The sequence below is a fragment of the Dermacentor albipictus genome, chromosome 9, assembly GCF_038994185.2.
Source record: "Dermacentor albipictus isolate Rhodes 1998 colony chromosome 9, USDA_Dalb.pri_finalv2, whole genome shotgun sequence".
In the NCBI taxonomy this organism is placed as follows: domain Eukaryota; kingdom Metazoa; phylum Arthropoda; class Arachnida; order Ixodida; family Ixodidae; genus Dermacentor; species Dermacentor albipictus.
The window spans coordinates 70,893,392-70,909,467 of NC_091829.1; the positions used below are offsets into that span (position 1 = coordinate 70,893,392).

The 16,076-nt window shown below is 43.5% G+C and overlaps 1 protein-coding gene across 2 annotated transcripts in view; it reads left to right on the forward strand.

Annotated features, from left to right (window-relative positions):
* The window catches only part of LOC135908560 (ubiquitin carboxyl-terminal hydrolase 24-like), a 116,963-nt gene that overhangs the window by 36,620 nt on the left and 64,267 nt on the right, over positions 1-16,076 (forward strand). For both annotated transcript variants that reach the window (XM_070526430.1, XM_065440347.2), the window contains exons 20-28: positions 2,369-2,509; positions 4,815-4,868; positions 7,236-7,348; positions 8,362-8,539; positions 9,291-9,389; positions 10,065-10,172; positions 10,502-10,606; positions 13,788-13,873; positions 14,947-15,031. In XM_070526430.1, coding sequence (XP_070382531.1) covers positions 2,369-2,509; positions 4,815-4,868; positions 7,236-7,348; positions 8,362-8,539; positions 9,291-9,389; positions 10,065-10,172; positions 10,502-10,606; positions 13,788-13,873; positions 14,947-15,031 — 969 coding nt within the window. The remainder of the gene's footprint in view (positions 1-2,368; positions 2,510-4,814; positions 4,869-7,235; positions 7,349-8,361; positions 8,540-9,290; positions 9,390-10,064; positions 10,173-10,501; positions 10,607-13,787; positions 13,874-14,946; positions 15,032-16,076) is intronic.

Consider the following 16,076-nt stretch of genomic DNA (forward strand, 5'->3'; position numbering starts at 1 on the left):
AAGCAATGAACGACACTCTCATGGGCATCATTAAGGATTGCGCAATAGAAGTCGGTGGTAACGCCGTTAGACAGGAAACCAGTAAGCTATCGCAGGAGACAAAAGATCTGATCAAGAAACGCCAATGTATGAAAGCCTCTAACCCTACAGCTAGAATAGAACTGGCAGAACTTTCTAAGTTAATCAACAAGCGTAAGACAGCGGACATCAGGAACTATAATATGGATAGAATTGAACAGGCTCTCAGGAACGGAGGAAGCTTAAAAAACAGTGAAGAAGAAACTAGAAATAGGCAAGAATCAGATGTATGCGTTGAGAGACAAAGCCGGCAATATAGTTACTAATATGGATGAGATAGTTCAAGTGGCTGAGGAGTTCTACAGAGATTTATATAGTACCAGTGGCACCCACGACGATCGTGGAAGAGAGAATAGCCTAGAGGAATTCGAAATCCCGCAGGTAACGCCAGAAGAAGTAAAGAAAGCCTTAGGAGCTATGCAAAGGGGGAAGGCAGCTGGGGAGGATCAGGTAACAGCAGATTTGTTGAAGGATGGTGGTCAGATTGTTCTAGAGAAACTGGCCACCCTGTATACGCAATGCCTCATAACCTCGAGCGTACCGGAATCTTGGAAGAACGCTAACATAATCCTAATCCATAAGAAAGGGGACGCCAAAGACTTGAAAAATTATAGACCAATCAGCTTACTGTCCGTTGCCTACAAAGTATTTACTAAGGTAATCGCAAATAGAATCAGGAACACCTTAGACTTCTGTCAAGCAAAGGACCAGGCAGGATTCCGTAAAGGCTACTCAACAATAGATCATATTCACAGTATCAATCAGGCGATAGAGAAATGTGCCGAATATAACCGACCCTTATATATAGCTTTCATTGATTACGAGAAAGCGTTTGATTCAGTCGAAACCTCAGCAGTCATGGAGGCATTACGGAATCAGGGTGTAGATGAGGCATATGTAAAAATACTGAAAGATATCTATAGCGGCTCCACAGCCACCATAGTCCTCCATAAAGCAAGCAACAAAATCCCAATAAAGAAAGGCGTCAGACAGGCAGATACGATCTCTCCAATGCTATTCACCTTATGTTTACTGGAGGTATTCAGAGACCTGGAGTGGGAAGAATGGGGGATAAAAGTTGATGGAGAATACCTTAGCAACTTGCGATTCGCTGATGATATAGCCTTGCTTAGTAACTCAGGAGACCAATTGCAATGCATGCTCACTGACCTGGAGAGGCAAAGCAGAAGGGTGGGTCTGAAAATTAATCTGCAGAAAACTAAAGTAATGTTTAACAGTCTCGGAAAAGAACAGCAGTTTACGATAGGTAGCGAGGCACTGGAAGTGGTAAGGGAATACATCTACTTAGGGCAGGTAGTGACCACGGATCCGGATCATGAGACTGAAATAACCAGAAGAATAAGAATGGTCTGAGGTGCGTTTGGCAGGCATTCTCAAATCATGAACAGCAGGTTGCCACTATCCTTCAAAAGGAAAGTGTATAACAGCTGTGTGTTACCAGTACTCGCATATGGAGCAGAAACCTGGAGGCTTACGAAAAGGGTTCTGCTGAAATTGAGGACGACGCAACGAGCTATGGAAAGAAGAATGATCGGTGTAATGTTATGGGATAAGAAAAGAGCAGATTGGGTGAGGCAACAAACGCGGGTAAATGACATCTTAGTTGAACTCAAGAAAAAGAAATGGGCATGGGCTGGACATGTAATGAGGAGAGAAGATAACTGATGGTCATTAAGGGTTACGGACTGGATTCCAAGGGAAGGGAAGCGTAGCAGGGGGCGGCAGAAAGTTAGGTGGGCGGATGAGATAAGAAGTTTGCAGGGACGGCGTGGCCACAATTAGTACATGACCGGGGTTGTTGGAGAAATATGGGAGAGGCCTTTGCCCTGCAGTGGGCGTAACCAGGCTGATGATGATGATGATGATGATGATGAATCAAGTGGCACTTAGAGAAGTGTTTCTGTGCCCTTTCAACTATAAAATGCAGCAGAATGCTGTAGAGGGGCCTGTTTCAGTGTCCTTCTAGACATAAACTTTGCTGTTGAAGAAAAATTTATTCTGGTCCGGTGATCAAACCTGGGATCACCGTGGTTCAGGGGCACTCACTGAGATATCTGAGCCAATCAGGAGACTATAAGGTGGGAGCATGTGGCTGATCTACTAATTGACAACTCAAAGCACTGAAAGCTTGGGGCAAACTGTACAGGTATAATTTCTGTGGTAATTCACAGAACCTATTTGTATCAACCATTAGTGCGAATGTTGCAACCATTTCGCAGATGCAACCCCCCATCGCACTTCTTAACTTTATTGGCCTAATCTATTGCAGATAGTGGAGAAGCTGGAGCTGTCGGGGATTGACTTCCTGTGGCAGATATCGCTGGCCGCACCTGAGGAGGAGATTGCCGAGCTAGCCATTGACTTCATTCTCGACCTCTCCTACAAGTTCCTCTCGCCGAGACTCAAAAAGGTGTGCCCGGAGCACTTGTGACAGGGTGCCTTCGTAACTCTAATCTCTGGGACTATGGAGCATAGAGAGTATTCATAGTGCACATATTTTTGCGTGTGCTTTGCTTTGGAAGGGTTTGTAGTGGTGTTGTTGTTTCCTTTTCTTTCCTTTTTTTCAATTTCTTTCTTGAACGACACTATTGAATAAAAAAAAAAGAAAAGGGAGTAGGACATTTTTTTCAGTAGTCACAGTAGTGAAATCGTTTTGATAGAAGCCCAGGTAATGCCGCATCTCGCTTCTGGTATCCTGCAGCCTCGATCACATGACACATTGTACACATTGATGTAGCGTGTTTTGTGATTGTTTACACATGTTGCACGGTTCAGTAGATCTACATTGTAAAAGCCCTTAGGATTTTGTTGCTAGTCCTTCGTTGGCTTCATGTCTACAATGTTCTATTGAACGTAGCAGGCATGGTAGATGTAACCGTAGAAGTGACGAGACACTGTCCAAAAGTACCCTCTCTCACAGCAGATTGACAAACAACCGGCTTTGGCCAAGCTGCCTTTCACAGTTCATCGTCTTGTGCAGTATCGGGCACACTCACCATGCGAAGGTGGTGTCGTTATGTGCTACAACAATTGCTGCCGTACTTCTGCTTTGCAACACACAAACATGGCATCAGCTTTTTTCTGTTCCCTTGCTACCACATTTGGCAAGCCAGAGATCGAAAGTTATAGTTTGGTTCGTTGCGATTAACGTAGCTGTACCTCAACTTGACAGCCAAATGAAAGGCAGTCGGGAGTCGGGCGAGGTAACATGACGTCATGGATCAGAGTGAAAACGCCTTGTGCTATGTAGAGAAAAGACGAGGAATGCGGGAGATGGAAGTTCAAGACGATGAGCAAAACGTGAACAAGGTGAATGCAGAAGCCAACGTTTCGACAAGTGGACTTGTCTTCTTCAAGGCGACATATGCTTTCCTCGCCACAGTATATATAGGTGGGGTTCTTCTAAAGGGGAAGGGGTGTGAAGGGGTGTGAGGTGGGAGGAGGCGGAAACGAGGGAAAATGTGTTAGCGTGTCGATTTGAGAGTAAAGGAACGCTGTGTACAAGGTCAAAGCCAGCCCCCACCCCCACCCCAGTCTGTCAACACACGCGCGTTAGCCGGCGTGTCATAAGCATAAACATTTCATAGGCATAGGCATGTCATGGGCATAAACATTTCAAAGGGAGCTTTAAAATCTATTCGCTATGCTAAACCTCAAGCTATAGGCAACAACACTTAGTTTGATTTCTTGGCGTATCCCCCCCCTTTTCTTTTTCCCCTTCCCTTTCTTCTTCTTTTTTTCTTTTATTTTTTTGTGTCAGCCGGCGTGTCACACGCCCTTGACACGCCGGCTAACGCGCGCGTGTTGACAGACTGGGGTGGGGGGCTGGCTTTGACCTTGTACACAGCGTTCCTTTACTCTCAATTCTACACGCTAACACATTTTCCCTCGTTTCCGTGTCCTCCCGCCTCACACCCCCTCCCCTTTAGAAGAACCCCACCTATATATACTGTGGCGAGGAAAGCATATGTCGGCTTGAAGAAGACAAGTCCACTTGTCGAAACGTTGGCTCCTGCATTCACCTTGTTCACGTTTTGCTCATTGTGCTATCTAGGTGGTTTTGAATTAGCTGCACCAGTAGTGATGTCGTTGCTCACCGTCGCAGCCAAGCACACGTGCAGCAGTTTCTTTCCGGCTCCACAATGGGTAGGCCATGTATCATACGTACTCCTTAGGAGCAGGCAGCTTTCCATCAGCAACGCCGCGAAAAGAACCGGGAACGAGCTCACCTACGTCGTGCCGATGCTGCAGCCCGGGACAAAAAACAGGCTCGTACAGCCAAGCGCAAGTAGCAACTGCGTACTGAGGGTCTGACAGCCTACCAAGCCATCGTTTAATGAACCATCAGGATTAACCCAGTGATAAATACCAGGGCAGCACATTCAGCTTCTCTGGTTAATCATCTGTACGGAGTGCTTGGGCGGTGGATTTTTAGATTTACCTCATTATACCCAATAATTCCTGTTCATTATGTCAACGTTTGGGTGTCTGCTTGTTTGTACTGTTACTGATCCCTACTCAAATTTGAGCACTTGACAGCCAACATAAATGTGAAGTTTGATGATGCTTTCTGCATGAAACTTCTTGCACCCGCTTCATCATTGAAGCTTTCTTTGAAGCTTGAAGCTTTCTTTTTTTTCTGACGAGAGAGTTCTTTCGTCATCTCTCAGAATCTGAGATGCTGATCTTCATTGTTACTGCTCTGTCTTTTGCAGGATGTTGTGTCGCTTCATCACCGCTTCATCAATGAGTGCTACAACAGGTTGAAGGTATTTCCATGCTTTTTGCGCATAATTGCCACAATGTCCACAGTAAGCCATTTTCACTTTTCTGGTTATCCCAAGGCTGATGACTTGTGCATTTATTTAATGCCCGCTTGTTAAACATTTAGTATGCATGTTTTGTGGCAAATCCCCCCCCCAAAAAGTAATAAAAGACTCCGTGAAGTGGATTTAAAACAAATACTCCAAGCATGATATTGCAGAGCTCTTATATGAGAGCGACCTCTGATTGGCCATTTCAATCATGGTTGTGGGGTTAAAAGGTACAGTTATTAAGTGTACAAAACTCATTAATTGGTAATAAAGTGCATAAGCGTTTCACAAGACATGCGTGCCAGTTCCAAGCTTTTAAGAAAAATGAGTGCTATTCCCCCTCTCTCGCCCTCAATGTCCTGTCATGGAATTTTTGCAAACCTTATAGTTCACAGGTTGCCAGGTATGTGAATGACAACCTGTAGTTTTTGTTTCTCTGCTTCTACAATGCGCTTCAGAAAAAATAATTGCTGTGAGTGGTATACAAGGAGTACCCTTTGGAACTCGTGAAATTAGAAACTTTGTTGAAAATAGTTGTAGTGTTCACTTAATGGCTTGCATAGATAGTGGCCTATAGTAATGCCTTTACATTTTTGTTAAGCATCCTTGCTCTAACTTAGTTTATCTTCTTTAAGTGTGTGACCGTCAACCTCAGAATTTGTCTTTCTTTTTTTCACTTTTTTGTACATAGCTGTGGCATCGTAAGTATGTTTGTTCTCAAATTAAACCAGCATGTTCATCTTGGTGTTATCTAATTTAGAAACGTGCTACTGCTAAAATGCTGTATGCTGTAAAATGCTGTATGAATACAAACCAAATAACAACTTCACGCATAGTTCATTTTGTAACTGGAATGTCGACTATTTAGTTTCTCGAACAGTCTGTATATCTGATGAAAGGCTGATGCCCAATGCAGAACTCCTTGCAGACATTTTCACCACGTGTAGCTTTTTGCTGGTGTAAGGGCGGCCAGTGTTTTGTGTTTTCAGCGCACTTCCTGCCTCTACTGAGGCAACTCGTGCCAAAATAGAATTAGGCGTATCTACTGTGCTACCTTGTAGAGATCATCTAGATTCACAAAACTTGTATAGGGAGATTTCTGACAGCATGCGGAGCACAAGTCTTTGTGTTCTGTCACTGCCTTGACACGGTGGCAGTGACACGCCGGTGTGACAAGTCCATGCCCACTTGGACAGACAGACAAATAAATTTATTAACACGTTTTCTGCAGTGTGAGCCATTGGTGGATTGCGGCAGATATTCCTCCTCTGCAGCTGTGTAGGGCTTTCCCGCAGTGCGCAAGTGACGTCTTTGCAAAGATATCAACGGAGAGGGAAAAATTCTTGTTGCTTCAATTCTGACACATGGCGGTGCCATCTCTCTGCGCATTGAGAAAGTTTTAAAGGAGCGCAACTCCCGGGTGACTGATCAATGGGTCACAACTTGCCAGAGCAATATGACAAGTGAATCACTAGTGGGTCATCACGCACAGAAATTGAGACTTCAGAATGTGCTGCCACTGTAAACATGTTAACTTTTTGTGAATCTTCAATTGGGGGAAAGCATTGTGGGGCAAGAAATGTTCACTGAACAACAAAAAAAAAAGAAAAAAAAACAGTATTCAAAATGATAAAGCAGTTGAAATATGCAATGCACACAGAGAACAATGGCTATGGTAATGTGTTTAAGTTAGAGAGCAAAGCTTTCTGTTTGCTCTAAAGCTTTGGGAGCATTGAAGCATGTCTCGGAGCATGTGGAGAAGTCAGATTGGGCGGCCAACAGAAAAGAAAATGCGTAGATAGAAACAGATTCATATGTGCAGACATGTAAACTTGATAGGAATTATAACATGTGACAGCAGGTCACAACGCAAACTTTTTGTTATGTAGTTGTTGTTTTGTAATTTTATCATTCCACTGCAGTCGCGTTTCGGAGTCAAAACATTGTCATATATGCTTTGAGGAGTTTAGTGATTAGACTGGGGAGTTTTCATGTGATCTAGAAACGGCTTTGTAAAATAGTTTCAGAGATCAGAAGCCTCAAGAATGCAAACGTTAACAGAACCACACTGCGGTTTACAGTTTTGACTGGCCTGCTTGAGGGAACGTTGCTGCAGGTGCTGTCTTTGTGAAGACGTAGTAGCACAAACATAAGACGTTCATACAGAAAGAGAACACAGCAAGTGCTGAGGACAGGAGTGTTATGGGGACAACTGTAGAAGCCTTTGTTGCTGATTGGGTCTGCGTAAAAATGACCTCAAGACAAGTCTGCAGTACGGACTCAATTTTTCTCTAATACTGTCTTTTCTTGGATTAAATGCAGGCAGTGGCTGAAACCATCGGAGACACAGCCATGACGACTGCCGTGTCCAACGCCACCAAGACATTGACCGCAATGGCGGTGTCAGAAGCGATCTCCCTGTCGCTGCCAAAACGGTAAGCCTTTTTTTTGTTGTGCCTCAGTACCAGCTGATTGTTGTATCTTTGTGCGCCTAGCCCCTCCCTGCTTAAACCTAGGCCCTGTATTGGAATTCTTGGAAACTAAAAAGAGAAATCCTTCCCCACAGCCAACTCAGACAATAACCACATGTGGCAATACTGAAAACTTACCAAAATCGCCCTGGCATCATTGTCCGCTTAAAGCAGAGCTTTAGAAACTATCTTGTTTTCTCAGTTCAATTCATCACTGTTTTCGCTGCTGCTGCTGCTGTGTGGGGCTTTGCAGCAATGAGAAGTGCTTTTGCGGGGGAATGATGTCTGCAAATGCAGCTTTATTGCAGTGCAGAAGGCACGGACATAAAGCTGCATATGAAGGCAGAGTTGGCATAATCTGCTCTTGTACTTTGTATGTAAATTTCAAACATCTTTTTGTTCTGTATGTGCTCAAGAAAGTATGGCAGATGTCAGGAATTGGAGCAATGAGAAACTATTCATGCTACCAGACAAAATAGTTTCCTTTTAATAAAATTTTATAAATTTATTTCTGGTGCCATTGTGCATCTGAGAGAGACATGAGTGAAAGAAAAAGTTACACCCTGATTGCACCGAGAAAAGTAAAGATTATGATAGATTGACTTTGCATCTGATGTTGGTAAGGTCAATGCTTTCAATGTGGAATTTAATGCTGTGTTTTAATGGCTTTCTGCTGCTTAACTTGAGATTACAAGTTCAGTACCCATCTGCAGAGGCTGCATTAGGACAGAAGCTGACTATGAAAACTTTGACATAATTTTAGTCTAGTTATAGAACCCCAAGGTGGTCAAGGTTAATCCAGAGCCCTCTACTACAGTATCTCACATAGCCCATTTGTTGCCTTGGCAAGTTAAACTTCATCACTAGATCAATGAGCTTTAGGTGAAGGTGAGGATGTGTAGCTTCACCCCAAGAGGCTACCAACAGAAACACGAAGATTTCGCGTCTAGCAACAGGGAGGTTTTTTTTTGATGCAGGACAAACCGGTCGCAAAACATCTGCCGTCTGCTGCATCTGGCCGAGCGGTACATCTCGTCCATCGAGGGCCAGCATTCGGTGCCAAGGGTCATTCTGCCCCACGGTGCCTCTTTCTACGGTTTTCCCGTCACCCTGTGCATCGTCAGCGACACCATCAAGGACAGTGTCAAGATACGGGTGAGCGTTGCTCGTCGTGTTGCGAATTGAGGCGGTCTGCAGCATTGGAGGGGTTTGACTGTCCGTCCCTGCTGCGGGATGTTGGGGAATCGAAACACATCGCTGCCAGTCACCTGCCAGCGAGAATGGGTATCTGCACCTCCCGGCTCAACGCTCGGCATTCTCCCGTGATGAACTTTTATGCAAACTACCGTATTGATAGAACACTAATGTGTAGGTGACATCGCAGAATCAAATAAACTCTACAATTGAACTTGACCACTCGACGTTTCTGTAAAACAACAAGAACAGGTGCTAACTTTTTTTTTAACAGCTAAAGCAGCGCATGCTTTTGGCTTCTTTCTTATTCCACTGCACTGCTACTGTTGTGCTTACTTTACCTATAACATGTCCAAGCGCACGACGGTATACACATGAACATCAAACAATGGCAAAGCCTTTAGCGCAATTCAAAAAGACAGGGACCCAGACAGCACTTGAAAACGCTTTCCTCAATGTTTAACGACTAACCACTGTGAGATTGGGTACTGTGATAAGCGTTCTACTGGCTGTATAAAAAATAAATGCCTTAAACATCACTTGTAAATCTGTTTAAGAGGCTTCAATAATTCTTAACTCATGCTCAAAGCATAGTAGAATCTAAGGTAACGCCTTGTGTTCACTTATTATGTTTTAAACCTTCTCTAAGCCACTTACTTAGCAGTGTCATACTGTTTGCTTGACTTTTCCTACTGCACAATTGCATTCCCAGTGCCACAGCAATGCAACGGTGGGCTCCATGAAGGAGAAGGTGGCTCGACTGTTCAAGCAGATTCCCAGCAACCTGCAGATCTCCATGGATGACATTGCGGTTCGTGCACTCTCTCGTTCCACTTACTTCTGCTTCCTCCTTCGTACAGAACTTTACTGACCACTAAGCAGTGGTCACAGCAATGTGTGGAAGAGTAGCCTGATTTATTACGGATTGCCAAAACATATATTGAAATGTATCTTAGTACTTTTGCCACAGATGTGCCCAGTCAGCGACGAACGAGAACCACATTGCAAAAAGTACTTCTCGTACTGCGGTTTTGGTTTGTCACTGTATTATTTGTACCATCCCTGTAAAAACACGGCTTGCCCTTTCCTCCTGCTGATTGAAGTCCTCATCAACCTTTGTGCAGTGTTGTGAAAATGTGTAAGAGCCCAGGTCTCACGCTCCTTGAATTTTACCTTCAGCATCCTTTTTCCTGTGAATTTCCTCAAATTTTATGTCAAACGTATTGTACAATTTGTCCCTGCCTTCTGTTATGGTGTGTTTGGAGCATCTAAAGCGAATTGTTAAACTGCTAGTCTAGGTAGCCTTCACTTCAGGAGCTTCATATTCACCTGTGCAGTTATTTGGAAAAAGGGTGGCAGAGACGGGTTGACGGGGGGCCACTGATCTTGGAACAGATCAAGTGCACGAGTCAGTCTGTGTTGGAGCAAACAGTTTCTTACTCGATTGGCCCGTGTTGATGACGTTCATTTTGTTGTTCGACTCCAGCTTCCAAGTACTGAGGACCAGAAGAGGCTGTCGCAGTACAAACTCAAGGACAACCAGACGATCCACGTAAAGGTCGTTGGTAGTGGACTGGTCTTGCCATCCGAAATAGTGAGTGTCCAAGGCTCTGTTCTTTACTTATTTATTTATTTATTTACTTATTTGTTTACTTATTTATTGTGTGTGCTCAAGGAGACAAAACTTTAGTTGTTTACTGGCATATTGAGTGCTGTTCGCATCTCAGTGCATTTTGTGTGGTACATTATGATACTATAAGGTTACTGTGAAAGACTACAATGCACGATGAAAAGTGAAGCTTGGATGACAGAGCCTTCTGCGAATATGAGGGCAGTGCGATCACTTTGCATGAAAAGCGTGTCTCTGTTATATTGCCTTTTGTAGTGCAACTACTTACTTTCCCTCCATTTCTAATGCGTCAGGAGGATGACACAGTTGTTCCACCAGCGACAACTCAAGTGTCTACGGTGGCAGCTGCAACTGCCTCTCCCTCGGCCGGCCAGCAGCCATCGTTTTATCTGGAACAAGTAAGGCTCATTGGCATGTTTGCGTTGAGCATAACCAAAGAACACTCAGTCCCTTCTTGGAAACCAATTTCCACATTGGCTTGGCAGTTTTAATGTTCCACTGCAAAGCACTAGCAAGTCTTCCGGTTTCCCTTGTGGTATCGGTATAGTTGCATTTCTGTCGGGACAAAAAAAAAGAATGAGAAGTCACTGTGTGCTGGAATATCGGGGGACATTAAGGAACCTGGACTGTTCCAAGTTGATTGAGAGGTCTAAACCGCAATGCACTGCTGCAGTGGCAGGCGCACTTTTCTTTTTGTTGGTGTTGTTCTTGTTTGGTCTGCGTGTCCTTCTCCTCCACCACCCCATTGTCCTCAAACGCCCTCTCCTCCACTGCTGGCGTACCCTGTTGAGAAATGGCCGGTACTTCGTCTTGCTGTGCTGCACTGTAAGTGGCACGCATATGTATTGAGCTTTATGGAAGTGTAAATGGGTAGCCAGAAAAATACCGCATTATATCTGGTCCTGCACCATAAGCTGTTATGTTATGAGTGGTCTGGGTACTAACAGTGCTTTGTTTAAGGTATAAGCAACATTGGCCCCTGATTAGTAGATTCACTTCAGCTCTAAACTATTGTCATTATGGTGCCCATTGTTATGAATAGCACATTGCCACCAGTCTCAATAAAGCAGTCATATTCATCCACACAATTAACATTTACCTCGTTATGTCGGGCTTAAACGAAGATGCAAGTAGCTTTCTCAATGTCATTTGCACCTAAGAACAAGCATGCAGGCTAGGTGAGCCACCTTACAGGGGCGGTTACTGCGCGTTGAAGTGCCAACGTGCGATCACAAAGGCAAGCACCGGATGATTGGACTTTAGGGTAACCAGCTTGTCAGCCCCGTTCTGGCAGATCTGCTACAGCCAATATTACATCACACGCAGCTGGTCACATACAGACCATCTGTGTCACCAATGACTGCTGGCGTCCAATCATTCTGTCAGTCAAAGAAGCAAATCTTGCGAATTGGTCACACTGATGCCACATGCTGGAACCTGTTAATCTGTTTGGTGTCACTGTTGGTACGAACACTCATCCCACTGATCACATGCCTAATCGCGCCATGTGTCTCTACCTTTAAACTGAGTTCCCTGTCTAGCTTAGTGGTTCAGGGGCTTTCACTTGTGTGAAAGATTCAGCACACTTCTTTCAAGCTGAACATTTGATATGATGAACAGATTTTGGAGGCCAGGTTCACAAAGGAGTCCGTCCTATCTTGCCTTGGCCATAAAGAGAATGTGCTAGTATAGAAACTAGCTCAAAAGAGCAAAGATAATCTAGCATCTGAGTCGTATGCTCGTTCAAGGCTTTCACAGGGATCATGGAGGAATAACAGTGCTCTGTGCAGACTGCGATATACCCTTGAGCTTTGCCATCTCACAAGGGGCCTGCCGTGTGACTTCTCTTGCTGCTACTTTGTGTGTCATATAGGGGTGTGCAAATATACGAAAATTTCGAATATTATCAAATATTATTTTTTTTTTAATACTGTCACGTGGTGGTGACGTTGAATAACACAGTAGCAATACTGTGAACGAGAAAACTAACTTTTATTGGGCGAACCTGTGCCCACAAAACAGGCTACACTTATAGCACAACGATAGCGGCGAACACGCTCGGCGATCGTCGAAAATCTGATCATCGGGTCAAGCGCGTCGGCTTTTATACAGTAGTCATCGAATTTTCCAGACTAATCGGCGGGACCCGCATGCCTTCCACAAAGTTCTACACCATGCGCGTCAGGCGAATAAATCAGATAACACAAGGTTCGGCGACAACAGACTGCGGATACAAGCATCGATAACTTTCCAGAAACTTCGGATACATGCAAGCGCGTCCCGTGCTGTGCGATAAGATTTGTTAGACGGCGAAACGTGGTCGCCCGATAAATATAAGTACACGTGTCAATACGTATCTGATTAGGAAAATAGATATTAGAAAATTTTTGAATATTCGATTGGATACGAATATTCGAAACAAATCAAATATGTTGCTGGCTGTGTGGGGAGCAAGCATGGTTCTTAGCGCTTATTCCTATCTAATATACGAAAGTGTGTCTGATATTCTGCTGAATTTTGCAATAATTTCATGCTGCTAGTGAAATTTTGCATGTAAAACATGCTTAGCCACTGGACGTCTGAGCTGTGCGGGAAAGCCAGCCTCTTATTAGCAAGGCACACGAGTTAGCGAACAGCGAGGGTGCACTCTTTTGCAGGTTCCAACCCCAATCCTGAGCTTATTGCTTGACAGCAAATGCGATGAGTGACAACTGGTACAGTGTAAAATGCCTCTGAGTTTACGGGAACGGGAGTTTACAGTATAATAAGGCACGAGTTGGCAAGAAGACAGCTAGCAGCAATTATTCAATTTTTCAAAGCTACCATGAGCTAAATACGCAATCTTTGAGCGTAACGGTTTACTGTTATAAATTTTTTACCAGTGACAGTGTAATTGCAATGTTCCAACATGGTAAAATAAACCAACATGCTGATTGATGCATGTGCATATCATTATTTGATATTCGACTCGATACTCGGTGCTAAGTATTTGTATTCCTTTTGTATTTGAAAATTTTGACATTCGTACACCCTTGGTGTCATACATACCTGCCAACATTTACGGGTTTATCGTTAATGCCCAATTTTTGGAGCTTGTTTACAATTGTCATGTTGACACCAATAATTTTACGAATTTTTATTAGCATCTAGTTTAGGGTGAAACTTATTTTAGCTAGGGCAACACATATTTCTGAAGAATATAGATGAAGTCTCCGACAAATTTTTGGAGCCTGATGTTTTTGAACTTGCTTGATTATTCCAACCTAACCGCAGTAGTTCCACCCACTAATAGAAATTATGTATAACTGCAACCGAAATTATTTGTCATTGCATTAATTTTTCACGAATGAACTTCATAACTGTTATTGTTTGTCTGTGCTCCAGATCATGCTTGTGTTCAGCAGAACACTTCTTCATAGTATCCGTACAGAACATATTCTGCAAATTAAAAAAAAAATTGAATCAAGAAACAATTTTTAGTGTTTTTAACAATATTTTAGTATTTTTCGGCTTCAACTGCCATATTTTGCAACATATAAGGCTGGTAGGCTGAGTCATTTAATGTTATTGCATGTGCAGGAAAAGCAGCTTCCGGGGGTGGTCATCTCAAGCGGCGGCAATGTGTTCGAGATGCTGTATCAGTTGGCAAGCATGGACGATCCAAGGTTCGTTGCTGTTGCTGCCATGACATCCTGTTTGAATGACTGCACGAAACGTTATTGATGTAAATCAGAATGCTTGATTAGTTCATTGAAAATTTGCAACTTGTCTGCACATTTTTTGTGAGCATGTCCCTTTTCTGGTTTGCGAAATGCGTGCTTTGGAAGTGCTGAATTATAGGCTGCAATAGGTAACACATCTCTACACTAGTGTGCTCACCATATTGTGCTTATGTTGCTTTTATGTAGATTATCTCAAGGAAGTGTCACAGAACCTTAATCGGTGATTCTGCACTATTTGTAATGGACATGTGTCTTGTTTGGGAGGTTTTGTATTTATGACAACAGTGATGAAACACAGAGCTGGCAAGTCATGGCTGACTGGTGTTGTTAATGTACAGCGAGGCTTTCAAAATGATAACCACTGCAATTACATGATGCCTCACTATCTGACCACATGGATGCAGACAATTGCTGATGCCAACTCTGTTGCAGTGTTCCTCTAGAAAATACTAAAATATGAATGTTAACATAATTAAATGTTAGGTGCAGCTGCACGTAGCTCTTTCCTTGTGTTTCCTCCTCCCACTTTACCAAATGTTTCAAAGACTGCATTTCTACCTGCCCTCTTTTTTTTTCTTTTTTTTTTTTTGCAGAGCCGATAAATGTTCACTAGAATAATCACACATTTCACTGCACATTTTCAGGTCGTGTTTTAAAAGACTCGTGCAAAGCACAGTATGTCTAGCAAATAGGTGGGCTTTATGGTCGGGCTAGTATCAGTGTTGGCATTATTTATATAATTAGTTAATCATTTCTAGAATGCCACACATATCCTAACATTTGCCACTGCAAAGAACATGTTGTCAAAAAAAAGAAAAAGGTTGTCTTTTCACTCTGCTCTATTTAAAACAACCGGCAGTTTGAGTGCCCATCACTTCTATCACACGCTGTCATTTTCTTTTCAGTCGTAATCATTTTTTTTCCTTTCTTTAACTTTATCTTCAGTGCCCAATAAGTTGTGCAAACAAAACGTGGCATTACACATTATGTTTTATTGTTATTATTCTTTTTTGCAGAATCGCCGAACAGGTTCAGACACTGCTGCACCTGATTCCTCCTGACCCTGCAGTGATTGATTCGCTTGACCAAATGTGCATGAAGGTGTGTATTTGTATTAGCATTTCATCTGGCTTTATTATCAGCAGTAACGACACGGTTTCATTGTGACTGGCAAGTGGTATATAAAGGAACAATAACGAACAAATTTAATTCGAACTGTATAAGTAAATTACCCTTGTAGAACACAATAAAGGCTAGTCTTACCATGAGAAGATGCTTGGTAGGCTAGAAAACCAACAAAAACTGAAGGCAGATGGTGGCACTGCAATGTAGTTCTCACAGCAGCTCGCAGTGGTGGCATAGATTTTTATGGTCTCTCTGCAGGCCCATTAAATCTTTAAAGCGAAAGCTTTACTGGCCACAAACTTGGAGGCGCATGACGTCACAATGTGCACCTCCAGGGTATCTACCAACCGGGAAAACCGGGAAAACCGGGAATTCTCAGGGAATTTGAATAGTCTGGAAATACTCAGGGAAAACTCAGGGAATTTGTGCTTCTATCAGGGAAAATTAGCTGTAACCTTATTGAAAGGGAACGAAAGTCGTGTTAATGCTGGTTCCAGTAACAGGAATGGTAACGAATCGTCACTGATGCTGTGTCATCAGCACCAGGTATTGCCAGAGCAGTTAACGAGCGATTTTCTGGACGCCCGATTTTTCAGACATGCCCGATAATTCGCACAGCTTTGCGGCACCATCACGTACTCCATATAGTCAATGTATATTGCCCTGACTGCATTTCTGAAATCGCATTAATGAAAGCCACCACCGCCGCCATTTTGATTATCTTGCCGCCTCGAACCGGCACTTTCGCACGCGGATCCGCTGGCAGCCGTAGTCACCACCGCGGCGACAACGTTAGGCCTAGCTGCTTCTACGTTTGCTGTTAAGCTTCTTGCCTTGCGGTGCCGTGTTTTTCATTGAAATAATTCGCCGCTGTCAGCAATGCCACCGACTCCGCCTTTGTAATCCTCGCGATTGGCTTCGAAGCTCGCAGAGCACAGCGCGTCGCGTAATGCCAGTTTCCGAAAGTTAGCTTCGCCTCCGTACAGCAGTGTTATGCTATGTTCAGACTACGTTCGTAAGG